General features: G+C 31.1%; 1 protein-coding gene across 3 annotated transcripts in view; it reads left to right on the top strand.

Moving 5' to 3' along the window:
* LOC129217360 (ubiquitin carboxyl-terminal hydrolase 16-like) overlaps positions 1-13830 on the top strand; it is a 74560-nt gene extending 60730 nt beyond the window's left edge. The window contains exons 16-19 of one of the 3 annotated variants that reach the window (XM_054851646.1): positions 824-1318; positions 7949-8046; positions 10912-10998; positions 13340-13830. In XM_054851646.1, coding sequence (XP_054707621.1) covers positions 824-1318; positions 7949-8046; positions 10912-10998; positions 13340-13699 — 1040 coding nt within the window. In that variant the 3' untranslated portion in view covers positions 13700-13830. Of the gene's footprint in view, positions 1-817; positions 1319-7948; positions 8047-10911; positions 10999-13339 lie in introns of all 3 variants that reach the window. The other 2 variants (XM_054851647.1, XM_054851645.1) reach the window with 2 other exon arrangements.
* Positions 13831-14939: the final 1109 nt, after the last annotated feature.

The raw sequence follows: 14939 nt of genomic DNA, 5'->3' as shown, positions 1-14939 counted from the left end.
TAATGTTTCAGAAGATCCATGTTACTGTTTGATTTGTTTTAGCCTTTATGTTCTTTTGAGTCGTTTTCTCTGCTGTATTTCCCCCCTAACTGTTAGATTTGTTTTAGTTTTGATATTTTAAGGAGAAGATGTTCACAAGCAAGCTGAGAGTAAATACATAGGAGTTTGGTAAACTGTGTTTTCAATGTACTTTATTCACGGTGGCAAAGGTCCCTTCAACTGTTCATCTGCGTTTATTTTGACTCAATTTGCAGTGTTAGAAATGCTATAAAAACTTGTTTCATTTAATGATTACTAGACTTCATATGCATCATATACATGCTTAGAGCTTATACAGACTTATGGCTGCATGAAAAATGCTGAGAAAAGGGGAAAGTAAAAAGAGAAGGAGTTTACATCATGTTTCTGATAAAGAACCGAAGAACTTAAAATCATGAAAATATGATTATAAAAGAGAGTATTTCCTACCAAATGAGTTGTTTATCATTCTTTTACAACATCTCTTAGTTAAAAAGTTCCAAAAGATCTCTTTTTCAAATATGACGAAGACTTTATAAGCAGCATAAAAGCAAGTGGTCTTAGACGCGGTAGAACTGGATTTTTGTCTACTTCAGTACCCATAATGCACCGCACTGAGGTTTAATACCCACAGCAACATCAGGGTAAATAGGGTCCATTGTATAAAACGTAATCTTTGGTAACAGCGATGTTATGCTTTCATTCTTAGCTATTTATTTAAAAAAAAAAAGAATAATAATTATAAATAAATAAAACGTTGGTTTTCTTTTACAATGTTTGATGTACTTTTTCTTTCTAGTTTTAGATTTGAAAGCAGACACTCAAATTCCTGCAATAGAAGTATCAAGTAATCAGTGCCCTAATGGCAGTTTAGAAATTTCCCAAGAATGTGATGATAGCCTTAATATTTCAAACCTGGATGAACGAATGCAAGTGTTAAGCATGCAAGCTAAGGAAGTCAGAATCCGGCATGACAGTGACAAACAAGATGATATTTTGAATTCGTCAGAAACTGTATGTGATGCTGGAAATGGCCCTGTAAATTGCAACTCACATAAAACTATAGAAAAACATTTAGACAGTAATGGAAACACGGAAAACTGGTCACATACACTAACAGAAAACGAAACTAAGGACTGGCTTCAAAAATCACTCTCAACTCTTAAACCTCGAAGTCACTTTTCTCCCAATGAATGCTCAATCAATTCTTGTCTGAATCATTTTACCAAACCTGAACTGCTAACCGGCAGCAATAAGTTTCGGTGTGAAAACTGCACAAAAATCAAGTGTGATAAAACAGGTATTTCTTCTCAAAAAAGTCATTTCATGTTATTATTTAGAACATTTTTTGTGCAGCATTTGAGGCAGTGAGAAGTAAACGGATGTAAGTGGACATTTTCAAGTTTTGAGTAAAACGCGTTTAAAGATAAGGTCCTAGGTAGGCTTTCATTGAAATTTTTTTCTAAATCATGCTGTGTAGCAGTGCCTACCAGAGCTACAAGTACTATATTTTACCCCAAAATAGAAGACATACCGACCATTTGTCTACCAACAGTCACCCATCATTAGTGTACTGGTTACCTCCAAATTTTTAATTTTGGCACTTACATCCCTTTGCTTCTCACTGCTGCATTTGTACTTTTAATGACAAGCTGTTTTCAACGAGTCAAATGGATTGGTTTGAATAATAGTGGTGTAAGGCAAGACTTTTTAAAATTTGAGTTTAGCATCGATTTGTGTTCATCTTTAGTTCCTCTATAATATGTATATCATTTACACACACACACACACACACAAAAAAAAAAAAAGAAGCTAAAATATTTTGAACATTAAGAGTACACAAAAGTTGTCCTCTGATCTATTACTACTGATTAGACTAACTATTGTTCAGTTGGGAATGATAGTGTGTCCTTTTCCTACTACTGACAGGACCAGCAGCCAGAGTTTACTGCTATCTTTTATTTAATTTGTAACTGTCCTGGCATTTATTTGACTGTCTTTAAGTAAACCCATCCTTAAATGTAGAATGACTGTGGTTAAGTCATTTGAATTTACTTTAAAACAAGCTACAAGGGCCTTTTGATAAATGTTAATTCATTAAAAAAAAGTACCTATATGTCAGGGTTGCCAACTGCTCCGCAAAATTAGCGAGACTACGCTGCTCCGCAAAAAGTTATTTTGCTCCGCATTTTCCGTCCGAGTGTTTTCAAGCATGACATAGTGTTTAAAGATGTTTTTTATTTTTATGTTAGTGCTTAAAATGATTAAAAACAACCAACAAACAAAACTCAAAGATAAAAAACAATTTTAGATAAGTGGTTTTAGTTTTTTTTTATTGCATGTTAATATAAATATCGAGCTGCTCCGCAAAATTTCAAAATGCTCCTCAAAATCACCACAGATGCTCCTCAAATTGTTTCTCCGAGTTCGGCAACCCTGCTATGTTTAATAAAAAATCCTGCGGTCGGAAATTAAAATTTACCCAGTCCTGGTTTTTCTGCATATGTTGTTACAAAACTTTCATATACTCATAACTATGTTACAGTGGCTTAAACCGTTCTCATCCTATCACACCATTTGTACTTTTAATAAGCTGTTTTTGATAGACTAAATTTATAAGGGATAGTGATGCTTATGTTTGTTACTAAAAATCTACACAACAAAATTCTTGGCTAATTGATGTTTTGTGTGTACAAGGCCAAGTTAGAAATATTTGACCTGCTGAAGGGTTTTTGTATCCAGTTTGGGTGTTAGCTGCTTCAATTTGGCTTTATATTTTGTTTTTGTGAGAAAACTTCATCTATATCCCATACCAATTACAATTTGCAGAAAACACTACCTTCCTTTAAAAATGGATGAGAATATATGTCATTGAAATGCTTTCTTGTGTTTGGTTTTATTTACTAAACATATCTAATTTATAGTTGTGAAAATTATGAAATCCTATGAAATAAAATGTAATTTCAGTCACACATTGAAACATTCGTTTAAAAAAAATGAAATCCATAGTTTCAAATTTTAGTAAGTTGTTCAAATATTTCTTCAAATTAATCTTCTTTATGAAATGGTAATTCTGCGCTCTTGAGAATTGATAATAAGTGTGACATATATTTTGCTGATTTTCCTATTTTTTCGGAGGAATTTCTAAAAATTTTTTCTTCCTTTTCTTTTTTCTGTCAATTGTGGCAGTGAGAAGCAAAGGAATGTAAGTGGGCATTTTCCAGTTTTGAGTAAAACACGTATAAAGATAATGTCTAGGTAGACTTTCAATGATTTTTTTTTCTAAATCATGCTGTACAGTAGGGTGGGTCATCATCCTATGGTAAAAAAAGTTTCCGATTTCCATCACGCAGGGGAAGAAAAAGGTGCCAAATGACATTTTAAGGTTATACATAAAATTTCATACAATTAGTAGTTCATTTTTTGCCTCCGGATTGAGTTTGAAAAACCCGTATTTTAAGAAAAAAGTTTATTTTCATAAAAAAACTGAAAAAGAGAATTACAAATATATATAACAACTTAAGTTTGTCCAAGTATTAATCATTTATTTACAAAAACGTTTATAGTAATCATTAGTTTTAAAAATTAAAAAAATTCATCTTAAAATAGCTTGAAAGTCCTTACTATCTAGTTTTGGCATAAGTTTCCCGGACTCCAGTTGGTTCTTTATTAAAGCTTCTCATTTTGCACTACGTAGTTGAAACTTACATCAATTTTAACTGCCCTTCCACAGAGGTGCCCATTTCTATGGGGGGATGGCACCCCCCACATGCTGGGAAGACCCCCCAGAGCGAGAGAGCCCCCCCCCAAAAAAAGGTAAACAATCCATAAAATCTACTCTCTTAAAAATTTTAATGCTGCAGTCTGCGCCATGAACCCCCCTGGTGGGCACCCTTGTCATTCAATAAATAGCCTGTGTGTATGGCACGGCAGACATAGTAAACAGTTCTTTTTTGCCTGAAACTAACAGTTGAATATCTTCTTCAGAGATTGATTTCAGTATTGGCGGATCAGACACATGTTCCCCGTCATTGAGATCAATGTAAGATTCTGCATCTTACTTAACAGTAAGAAAGTGAAAAATTTGTCTTTTAAGAGTCTATTTTGATGAACACTACTAGCTTCTAAAATCCAACAGACTGCCAATTCATGGATGTGCTGTTCCAAGTCTGTCAGCATTGTAGTAAATAAATTTTTAGGACGTAGGAAAACACTGTTTCTTTGGATTGCGGGCATAGGCGGATTTAAGACTAAGTTCCTGGGGGTGCAGGATTTTTTTTTTTTTTTGAACAAGATTTTTAATTGCCCTCCCCCTCCGATGTTTTTGCCTGTTTTCTGTGATGCGTAAGGCCATTCTTTACTTTTTTATGTGTCGTTTTCATTACTGTGTGTAATCATGCTGTGTTTTTTAAATTGACCTTAAAAGAGAGGGGGCTGGTATTAAGAGAGTGACGCAATGCTCCCTTTTAAGTGGGGTATAGAATATATCCAGTTTTAGGGGGGCCCGGGAGTTACTCCCCCGGAGGAAATTATCTAAAATGGATATAAAATTCTGCATTTTGAAGTCTTATAAGGGTTAATTGGAAATAATAGGCAAATAATTTTTTTTTTAAGTATTACGCTTTAAAAGTGCTTTGTGATGCAAGTTAATACTTGAAAGAAATGGTGCACAGGTTAAGAGAATAGGTATCAAGAGAGTAACATACTACCCATTTGAACAATTCTTAATTTATACACTTGATAAGAAATAAAATTGAAGCACTCCTTGCTTAGGAGTTTCAAAGATTTGTCTAATAATTTTCAAGGTTTGGTTGGTTAGATTGGGGTTTTGGCTTAAGAGCCCTTGTAGGCTATACTGCGCCAATTCTTATCAGGGATTTTAGAACCTATCAATAATTTGCACTTTCCAGTCTCTGAAATTGAGTAGTAGATTATACAGTTGTACAGTATTGTTCAAACTTTGTAAGAAACGGCTATTTTAAGTTTAAAAGAAAAAATAAACTTTAATTTCCTATTCAAAAAAGAAAAAATCATGATTTTTTTTTTTTTTTTTTGTTATAAGATTTTGGAAGATAAGTTGTTACTATATAAACTCCTCGCAAAATTGAGGGGCATTGTCCCCTTTGTCCCCCCCCCCCTATAAATTCACCCATGCTCTTCTAAACTATTCAAAAACGAAAAAATAATGATTTTTTTTTTCAAATTTTTGGAAGATGTGTTGTTGCTACATAAAATCCGCCCAAAACTGGGGGGGCATTGCCCCCCTCTGACCCCCCATAAATCCGCCCATGATTGCGGGATCTGTTTTGCACTTCAACTCAGTGGATCTAGTTGCAGAGATTTTGAACAACTCTGTCCAGCCAATCTGCACATAAAGGGTAACTTTTGATAGCAAACCAGATTGGAGCATAAACCTTGATGACTTATATTGCAAAAATTATTAAATTTTCAGAAGGAGATTTGATTGAAACACACAAACGTAGAATTCGATTAGCACAAGTTAGCCGCAGAACATGATACATTTTGATAGACTTTGGCTCTTGCCAGGGCAGATTTTCGTGCTATTTTGCGCTTTTGACGACGCATGTTTTTCTCAATAATTTCTAAAGTGGTGGGGTAAAATACTGCTGAAGCAATATCTACTCCAGCCCTGTTGGATACTTCATATCTATCACATGTCCGTGAAAGCAAATTGAAGTCCACTGTATTGCTTGTAGTAGTAAATTTATCGATTTAATCGGTTGTAATTTGAAGCTTGTAAAGGTTCTTTGAATTGATCCTCACTGTCTGTATCTGATAAAAGAAATGCTATGAAGTTATAATACTAAAACTGTCTTTGCTTTCTTCTTGAGGTTAAAGCTGTAATTTCTCTCCCTCTCTCATTTTTTTTCAGACAAATGTAGTTGTTAATATCTTTGCATTTGCAAGATGAAGTGTCAAATAGCAATTTACTAGCTTGGTAAAATGCTTCTGATTATTTTCTTAGTTATTTTTGGATAGGATTTCAAAAGATTGCTGTGGCAGTTCAAGAGGTAGATTTTTAGCATATCTTACTCATTAACCTTGCACAGTAGGCAGGAGCATTTGACCTAATTCACACATTTCAGCCAATTCTTACACCTATAATAGCAAGTGTGAATTTAAACCAGATGCAAATTGAAAGTTTCGTTACTTGTTTCTGTAAATGAAGTAACATTTACTATTATTGCAATCTTACATGGAACGTTAGTATCTATTTGGGTAAGTAAATCCAAACTCAATCTGGAGGCAAAAAGACTTATCAGAATGGAATAAAATTTCACACATGTTAGTTTGAGACCATTTAGCACCTTTTTAATCCCCTGCCCCTTAACATTTTGAAAAAAAAATTTTTTGACCCACCCTACTGTACAGCAGCACCTACCAGAACTATTAGTACTATCTCTTGCCCCAAGATAGAGGAGACGTTCCCCTCCTATTTGTACTGGTTATCTCCAAATTTTTGATTTTGCCACTTACATCCCTTTGCTTCTCACTCCTCTCATATGAGCTTTTTAAATGTTAAAAATAAGACCAACAACTTTTCTTCACTTGCGATTTTGTTGTTATTGAATGTTACTCTTATATTTTTACTTTATCTTTTAGTAACGTTCTAAATTTTTCATGATACTTGTCAAAAGTTATATTGAACAATATGCATACTTTTGTGTTGCATTTTTTTTTACTGAATAATTATTCTCTGGACACATATAATTGTTCTTTTTAAAAAGGAGTTACTATATGTGATGTTCAAAGAGTTGAACTCTATATATATGCACATTTTAGTGATAAGAAACTTAGTAAAATTGTTGAATTGAAAAAAAAAAGTTAGAAAGTAGGATGCTAGCTTTTGCCACTACAGAGTATAAGAGTGTTTAGTAGTGAGTAAAAATGGGCAGTTTTAGTTAGACTTGCCAGATATTTAACATATTCAAGCAGAACACCGCCCCCCCCCCCCCCCCCCCGGTGTCACTGGTACTCAAAGGGTATGCGCCCTTGGCTAGTTTATATAGTGTTGTTTTAGAAGGTAGTTCATTTCCAATGCTATGAATAAGTAGTTACTAATTATGAGCCTAATCCAGAGGCAATGACACAAACACCTAAATTTAAACATTTTATTTCTTACATGTTGATACTAATAAGTTAAGTAAGAAGAAAGCCACTTTGAACAAGGAATAAAAATTTGATCAGTATTTATTATATACTTTTCACTGGCTATAGAACTTTTTTAAAAAAGTCTTTTTTGGTCTTGAAAAATCTTTAATCTTGTAAAAACCTTCACAAGCTAATCCGATATTAATTTTACATGTCAATGTTACAAATAACTAAGTAATTATCCTGCATAATCCTTCACATTTAATTATTTTTAGACTTTTTTGGGCATCTATTATCAAATTTATCTTTTACTGGGATGTGAAGTAAACTGGACAGGACGCTGGGATTTTGTCTGAAAACTGGAACTGTCTTGGTAACCAGGATATCTGGCAAGCATAGTTTTAGGGGACCTCTTATATGATAGATCTGAGTAAAAATAGCTTTGCTTTTCATTGCATATTTAATCATTATTTCAGAATAACTCGGATGCTTATGTCCCACTTAAGCGCATAAGTAGGACAAGTATGCCCTTAAATTTGTCCCTCACCCCTGGTGATTTGTTTTATGTTTTTTTTAAAAGCTATTATCAATATTTTAGTTTTACTTTATGTTTAAAAGTACGTGATTCATTTCTATGTCAGGTGAAAAACAATTTAAATTTTAAAAATTCAGTGTGAATGTTGGTTATTTTGTTTTTCTAAATACTGATATTCTTAAGTCAAGTATTTCTGGCATATTACGTAATTTAATTGTTTGAAATGTATTGCTATTTTTCAAATAAATTCTGATATAATTACTTTTGGATCTGTGTTTTTAGGAAATGCAAAAGAAGTTGTGTATGCCAATGCTAGCAAGCAGCTCTTGATATTTAGTCCTCCTGCTATTTTAACTCTGCATTTGAAAAGATTTCAACAGGTAAATATGAATTAAATAGGCACTAGTGTTCACCTAAGGGTCAAAATTCGACCCATGAAATGATAATTAGTTTCCTTCCTGATGATTTGATAGCTTATAAACATGGCAACATGCTATGTTGTAAGAATATTAAAGAAGACGTGATGTTCCTGTCGAATAATTGACCGGTATTAAAGTTAGATTACAATGCTTGATTTAATTACATAGTTTTAAAACAACATTTATTTCATGTGGTGTAAAAACTTCAGAAATTAAAACACTGCAAAATTTAATGTCCAAGGATTTTCTTTATATGCTATTAATCGACTATTTTAAAAATAATTTGAAATGTAATTTTTTAAAAATTAATTGATAAATGCTTCTGATAATTTGCTTCTGATCAACTTGCGTATTATATGAACAGTTGATATTATAAGTTTTTTTTTCTGGTTAATATTTCATATCTTAATGCTTAAGTTAATGTAATGTGTCAGAAGAATTAAGAAAACTGAAAAGCAATAAAATTTAAATTTTACATCTGAAGGTTTTCTTTTACCTTAAAATTACTTTGAATGTGGTAATATTAGCTATACTCTGGTTACTATACTATAACTTTTATTCATTGAATAAAAAATATGTTTTATAACCATTGTTAATTATTTAAATTTGTTCACAATTCAAATGTCAAATAGTAAAGGATTCATTCGACTGAACCAAATATTCGGTTTGTCTGCTGATACCGAATACCAACCACCAACCGAATATTTGGTGCATCTCTAATAATAATAGTTATTTTCTCCCCTCCCCCCCCCAAAAAAAAAAATTCCTGCTTTTCTTTTTTTTTTGTCAAAATTTAAGTGTTTAAAAAGGTAACAATAGACTATTCCTTGTTGGAAACATAGCTCCTTTATACATTACATCAATGCCACATGTCATGTAGTGTTTTGCTGTTATTGTGCAGTAATTTTTTAACATCTGCTTTCAGTTTATGATGTTTCTTTTTATTTTCACATTAGTATGCAATACAAAGGATATTGAGCAAATTTTTAGTATAAATATAATTTATTTTTATATTGATTGTCATATTGTGTAAGGCATAAAAACAAAAAGATACATCTCTGGATCATGCGCCCTTGCAAATTATCTCTGACTTTTCATATTTTACTATAACAAAGTTTGCTTTCATTGCGATAGATTTACAAAAAATAATTTAGTGCGAAATTTGGAAAATCTCGCTTACATTGCACAATACTATAATTTTAGCTACTTTTTGAGTCTGGATCGAAACTCAGGAAAATTTCGAAATCTGGTAAGGTTGCAAGCTTTAGCATCCCAGATTCAGAGTCCAATACTGTCTGAAAATTAATGATAATAATTATTCAAAAAGTTCTAAACAGAAAGAAAATCATGCCAACCTTGTTGTTCATAATGTGTAATTTGAAGTGCTGCCAGAACACCAAATCTTGGTTCAATAATTTGGAGGTACTGAGCATTCGATAAGAAATATGTGATGTGTATGTATAAAGAATTTTTTTTTTTTGTAATGGCTACAACATAGTAGTTAACTCATTGTTCTTTAATGAGTACTGCCTTTGCAATAAATATTTTAGGTGTTGTATTTTTTGTAGGCCAAGCATTAAAAAAAAATGCTTTAAGAAAGGAAAACTAATTGTTTTCGCAGAATTTTTAATATAATCTAAATATTTTGTAAAAAAACAATTTCTTTTGAAATATATTTTTTAAAATCTTTATTTCATTTTATTCTATTATTTAAAAAAAAAAACTATAAAGCTGTTAGTGATACTTTGGTCTTCATTAAAATGTTGCATGAAATATGTAATTATAGAATCACTTATAGTTGGTTGTTGTCCATTATACAGTAGAGTCTCGAAAATCCGAGGTAAATGGGACTGACGCCACCTCGACTTATTGAAAACTCTGATTATCCAGAAAATTCTTATCAATTACAATTTCACACCATTTGGACTACAAAAGAGCGAACATATCTTTCAGTTCCTTGTACAAAGTATAGGAAATATTGTTGGGATAACCCATTAATCTATTTTCAAAAGTGATCCAAGATGTCTACTAAACGTTTGAGCAACTAAAAAATCCAATTAGTCTACCCCCGAGTTCATTTCGATTAGTTTCATTGAATTATTTTGACTGAAGTCAAGTTAAAATTTCACGTCTCTTGAAGAGTGCTGGCTGGCGACATAGCCGTTGCAATCGTTCTTTATGACTTTATTGTATAAGCAGTCAAGAAAGTTTTATAATTGGTAAAAACCATTAATTTGTTGATAACATAAATTTTCTTTAGCTATAAAAATGTTTGTATTGTTTCTTATTAGGTGTACAAGAAAGGACCTGATGTAATTTACACATTAGATCGTTTTGTTTTACTCTAAAAATGTGTAAGGAACTAAAGTGTAAGGAAAATGTGTAAGGAACATAGTAAGGAAAAGATTTTGCTTCCTTTTACTTTTAAGACATCTGGAAAGAAAATATACGAAAATATGTGTGGTTCCAAAATGTATTTGCTGCATTAAATAAAACGGAGGGGAAAAATATTAATCCTACTAGCGAGAGAAAAAGTCAAACTTTTTGATAGCTCGAATTAAGCGGAACCTTAGACTTTTGAGACTCTGATTTTCGAGACTCTACTGTATTTATATTTATAAAACATATGCTTATTCTTCATATTTAAAAATTGAACCTCCAAGTACAGTTCAATAGGGTTTTTTTTATTTTTTGAAATTGTGTTTTATGACATCATTCCATAACCATTAACTTCTTGTTTTCAGCATTATTTGTTACTTTTTTAAATAATGTAATCAAAACATTTCAGCCTAATTAAGTAATAAGTATTTCTTTTTTCTGATGCAGGTTGGAATGAATTTAAGAAAAAACAATAAATTTGTTGAATTTCCTTTATTACTAAACTTGGCACCATTCTGCAGCTCAGCCTGTTTGGTTTGTAACTTGTTTCTGTGAAGTATTTTGTTTAAATGTATCTTTCTGTTTTATTTATTTATTTTCAATTGAAATGGTAATTATAAAATAATTAAAAATTAAGTAATACAAATTTTTTAGTATATTATAAAATTATTTCTTCCTGTTCATCCTTTTCTCAATAGTATTCTATCAATCCACAATTTATTGAACTTATAAAATTTTGACGTATTGCATGTAGCATTTTTTTTTTCTGAAGATTTATGGTTTAAATGTTTCATAAATGAGGACAATATTTGGAAAATTACAAATGGCATGCCTCTGCAGTTCTTATGGGGCCCCTCCAGTTTTGTTTAATAAGTGTACGAAAATCTTTAATCAGTTTTCAACCCTAGCCTCTTAATTCAGTTCTTGTTGCTGTGGTCCCCTTAGCTCCCCTTTGGTGTAGGGGCAATAACCACAGATTGATGTGCAAAAATAATGGGCAATTACAATTAAGTTGAACATGTTTTGTTTAAATTTCAAAAAAAGTTTAATTGCAGTTTAATTCACAACTAAACTAGTAAAGCCTCTGCCTCTGAGTAAAATTTGTATCTCTTAACTGGGTTTTGAAATGGTAGTAAAGAAAAACTTTTTTTTTTTTAAATTTTATACAAATATTAGCTGGATGAAAAAGGGCAACTTTGTAAATATTTTCTTTTTTCAAAAAGCGTATAGGTAGTAAAATGCTTAAAAATAACCATACTGTTTTTATTTATTTATTATAATTATTATTTTTTTACCATACTGAGTTTCTGTTGTGCTTTGGTTTAAATGCTATGAATGAATAGATTAAATCTTCAAACTTCAACATTATCAAAAATGCTAATTCATGAAATTTTGTTATTTTTTGTTAAATTCTTTTTTTTTTTCTTTTACACGAAATGATTTTTAAAGTTCAAATTAATTTATAAACAACAAAAGAATTCAGATTGTTTAAAAAATATAATTTGCATTATTCACTACTTTTAAGAATGGTGCAATTGTTTTTAATATGAACTTTTCATCCTAAAGTACTGATCATGTAACTTTAACACATTGTAATGTTATATTTTATCGTATCACTACTATATTTTATTGTATACTGGGGTAATAGCTCTGCCGGAAGAATTATATCATTCAGACATGAAATACACCGCCAGCTTAATCAATTCCAGCGGAGGACTGCAGTTTCGTGCTTATTAGCACTCATCAGCCCGGCATTGGACTGACTGAGCTGGAGGTGGAAAACCTCTTAAGGAAGCCAAAAGTGCCAAACAAACTGGTAGCTTATACAGAATTAGCACTGACCAAACGAGTGACCGAAGCAATGGTTCGGTTCAACTCGAATGTTGAAGGCAAGGCAGGTATATTCAGTAAGTTACCGCCCTATAGCCAGGGCTAAGGCAAAAATACATAAAATACACAAGCACAAAACTGCAGTCCTCAACTGGAATTGACTGAGTTGGCAATGTATTTCATGTATTTCTGCCTTAGCCCTGGCTATAGGGCAGTAACTTACTGAATATATCATTCATATCCAACACTTGTGTACATTAGTTTCTTTGGCACCAACTTGTATACTAGTGAATGGGATATTTATAAGTTTATTGCAGTGAGCAAGGTCCAAATGCAAAGAATGAACAAAATTGTACCAGAACAAATATTTTAACCCCTTAACTGCTATGGGTGTATGTATGTGCCTCACTCAGCCAAATGCGTTAATTCGGAAGGGCCTCTAAAATACTATCATTTGCATTGTAATGATACCAGAAAAATTATTCCCAAAACTTTAGAACACAATTTTTTGTATTTAAATTTTTTCTGATTCTTTATTTTGTGAATGTAAAGAGTTTCTAGACAACAAAACTTGCACTCTCCCCTAATGCGTTGATAACTGCGCTTGCATATGTAGAAAACTCTGGGGTGTGCTCTAGGGTGTACATTTTCCTTGGCAGGTAAGGGGTAAAAGGAGAAGCAGATGTGCATTATGCACACCATACTACATGTTCATGAACTTTTTTGTAGTGTAATTATAGTTAACATGTATTAAATGTATAATTTTTCCATTTTATGATTTTCCATAAAGCAAAAGAGCAATTCTGCAGTTGAAAAGTGCATTTTTGTAATTTTACTCCCGAGATACACGTGACCCTATATGCTGCACGGTAGGCTTGCACATTTCTTCGTTCTGACAAAAAAATAAAAAATTAAAAATGTATAAAAAAAATAATAATAAATAAAAAACCATCAAATCAAGCAGTTTACTTATAAATATCACTTTGCAAAAATGTTGTGTATGTTCTGTTTTATTTGCATTGCATAGTAATTTATTTCTTTGTAGGTACTTCCTCATATGGCTAATGTTCAGGATGAAATATTATATTCACTATATGGACTGGTTGAACATAGTGGAAGGTTAACAAGTGGACATTATACTGCATACATAAAAGCTAATCAAAGGACTTGTAAATCTTTAACAAAAGCATTTGAAAATCATTGCCCTTTAGCTCAATGTGATTTTAAAATACTGTTACATAAACTTTATCAGTTTAAGTCTTCAATTTGTGAACCACCAGAAAGTATAGATAATAGTGAGGACTCTAAATGGTATTATATTAGTGATAGTCATGTAAAAGAAGTTACAGAATCAAGTGTTTTAAATTCACAAGCGTATTTGCTGTTCTATGAACGCATAAAATAAATTTTGTTGGAAATTTTTATTCAATATTATCATACTAGAGCTTTTTTATACTTTGTAAATATTGCAATGGTAAAATATTTTTCTAATTTTTAAACACAGCTAAAAAGAAATCATTTACGAAAATTGTAGAAGTCTTGGATGATTCAAAAATAAAAGTCTATTGTGAATTTGAAATTTTTAGTTTTTTCACCTCCTATATGTATAGCTTATGGCTATGGATTTTTTCATGATGACTTATTTAATAATTTTTTTATATTGTTATGTTATCGGAGGCATTGAGTTCCTTTTATTTATGTTTAAGCTTTAAATTTTGTTTTTTTTCGTCATAGTATATAGCGTATTGATTTTTATCTCTCTTGACTAAAGAATAATTTTTTGGCTGCCTTTTGAATGTTTGTACGTGAGCACTGATTCTTTAAAAAAAAAATCATTATTAAAAATTAAAAAAGAAAGTAATAAAAAGTTAAACATTTTTTTAAATTTATTTTTTAAAGTAAATCATAAATGTTAAAAAGCTACTTTTTAAGTTAATTACATTGTGGAAACAAGTCACTAGCTTTATTTTCTCGAAACAAAGGAAAAATGTAACAATATGAACCATAAAATAAATACATAAATAATTAGTCAAAAAAGTTTCCAATTCTCCTTCATTCATCATTTCCTGAAATCATTTTATTTCAAAAAACATTTTCTCCTCCTTTTGGTGATATTATTGGACTCAAAACGATTTAAAAACTGAAAAATGTGATACTTTTTTTTTTTTTTTGATGTTTTGTAACCTATATATTCTTTAAAAAATTCAATTGTCTTTTGCTATTACTTATTTTGTCCACAGATTTTTAACTTAGAAAGTTTTTAAAGAACAGATTTTAATTTAAAAGAAAAAAGAATCAAAATTGTTGTATCTACATAATGTCTATGAAGTCTAACATTGATAAAGAAAATTTATTTAAAAAAAAACTGATTTTATTTAGTTCTTTTAACTTTAGTTCTTTTAACTCAAGTCGGAACTTACATGTTTCATGTCTCAGTAACACTGATAAATGTTAAATGATATATGAGATTGATGCTGAATGTGATGCCCTTGCATACAACCAAGAGAACATGTTTCAAAAATTTTTTTTTTTTTTTTTTTTTTTTTAAAGATAGTAAAAGCAACAAAATCCAGTCTTTAGTACGTTATTGAAATATTCACAATGGGGTTTTATATTTAACAAGTTAAACTTCATTGCCTTTCCAA

Source organism: Uloborus diversus, chromosome 2, assembly GCF_026930045.1.
Source record: "Uloborus diversus isolate 005 chromosome 2, Udiv.v.3.1, whole genome shotgun sequence".
NCBI classification, from domain to species: Eukaryota; Metazoa; Arthropoda; class Arachnida; order Araneae; family Uloboridae; genus Uloborus; species Uloborus diversus.
Note: the sequence above shows the minus strand (reverse complement) of the source record. Positions and strands in the feature narration are given on the sequence as shown.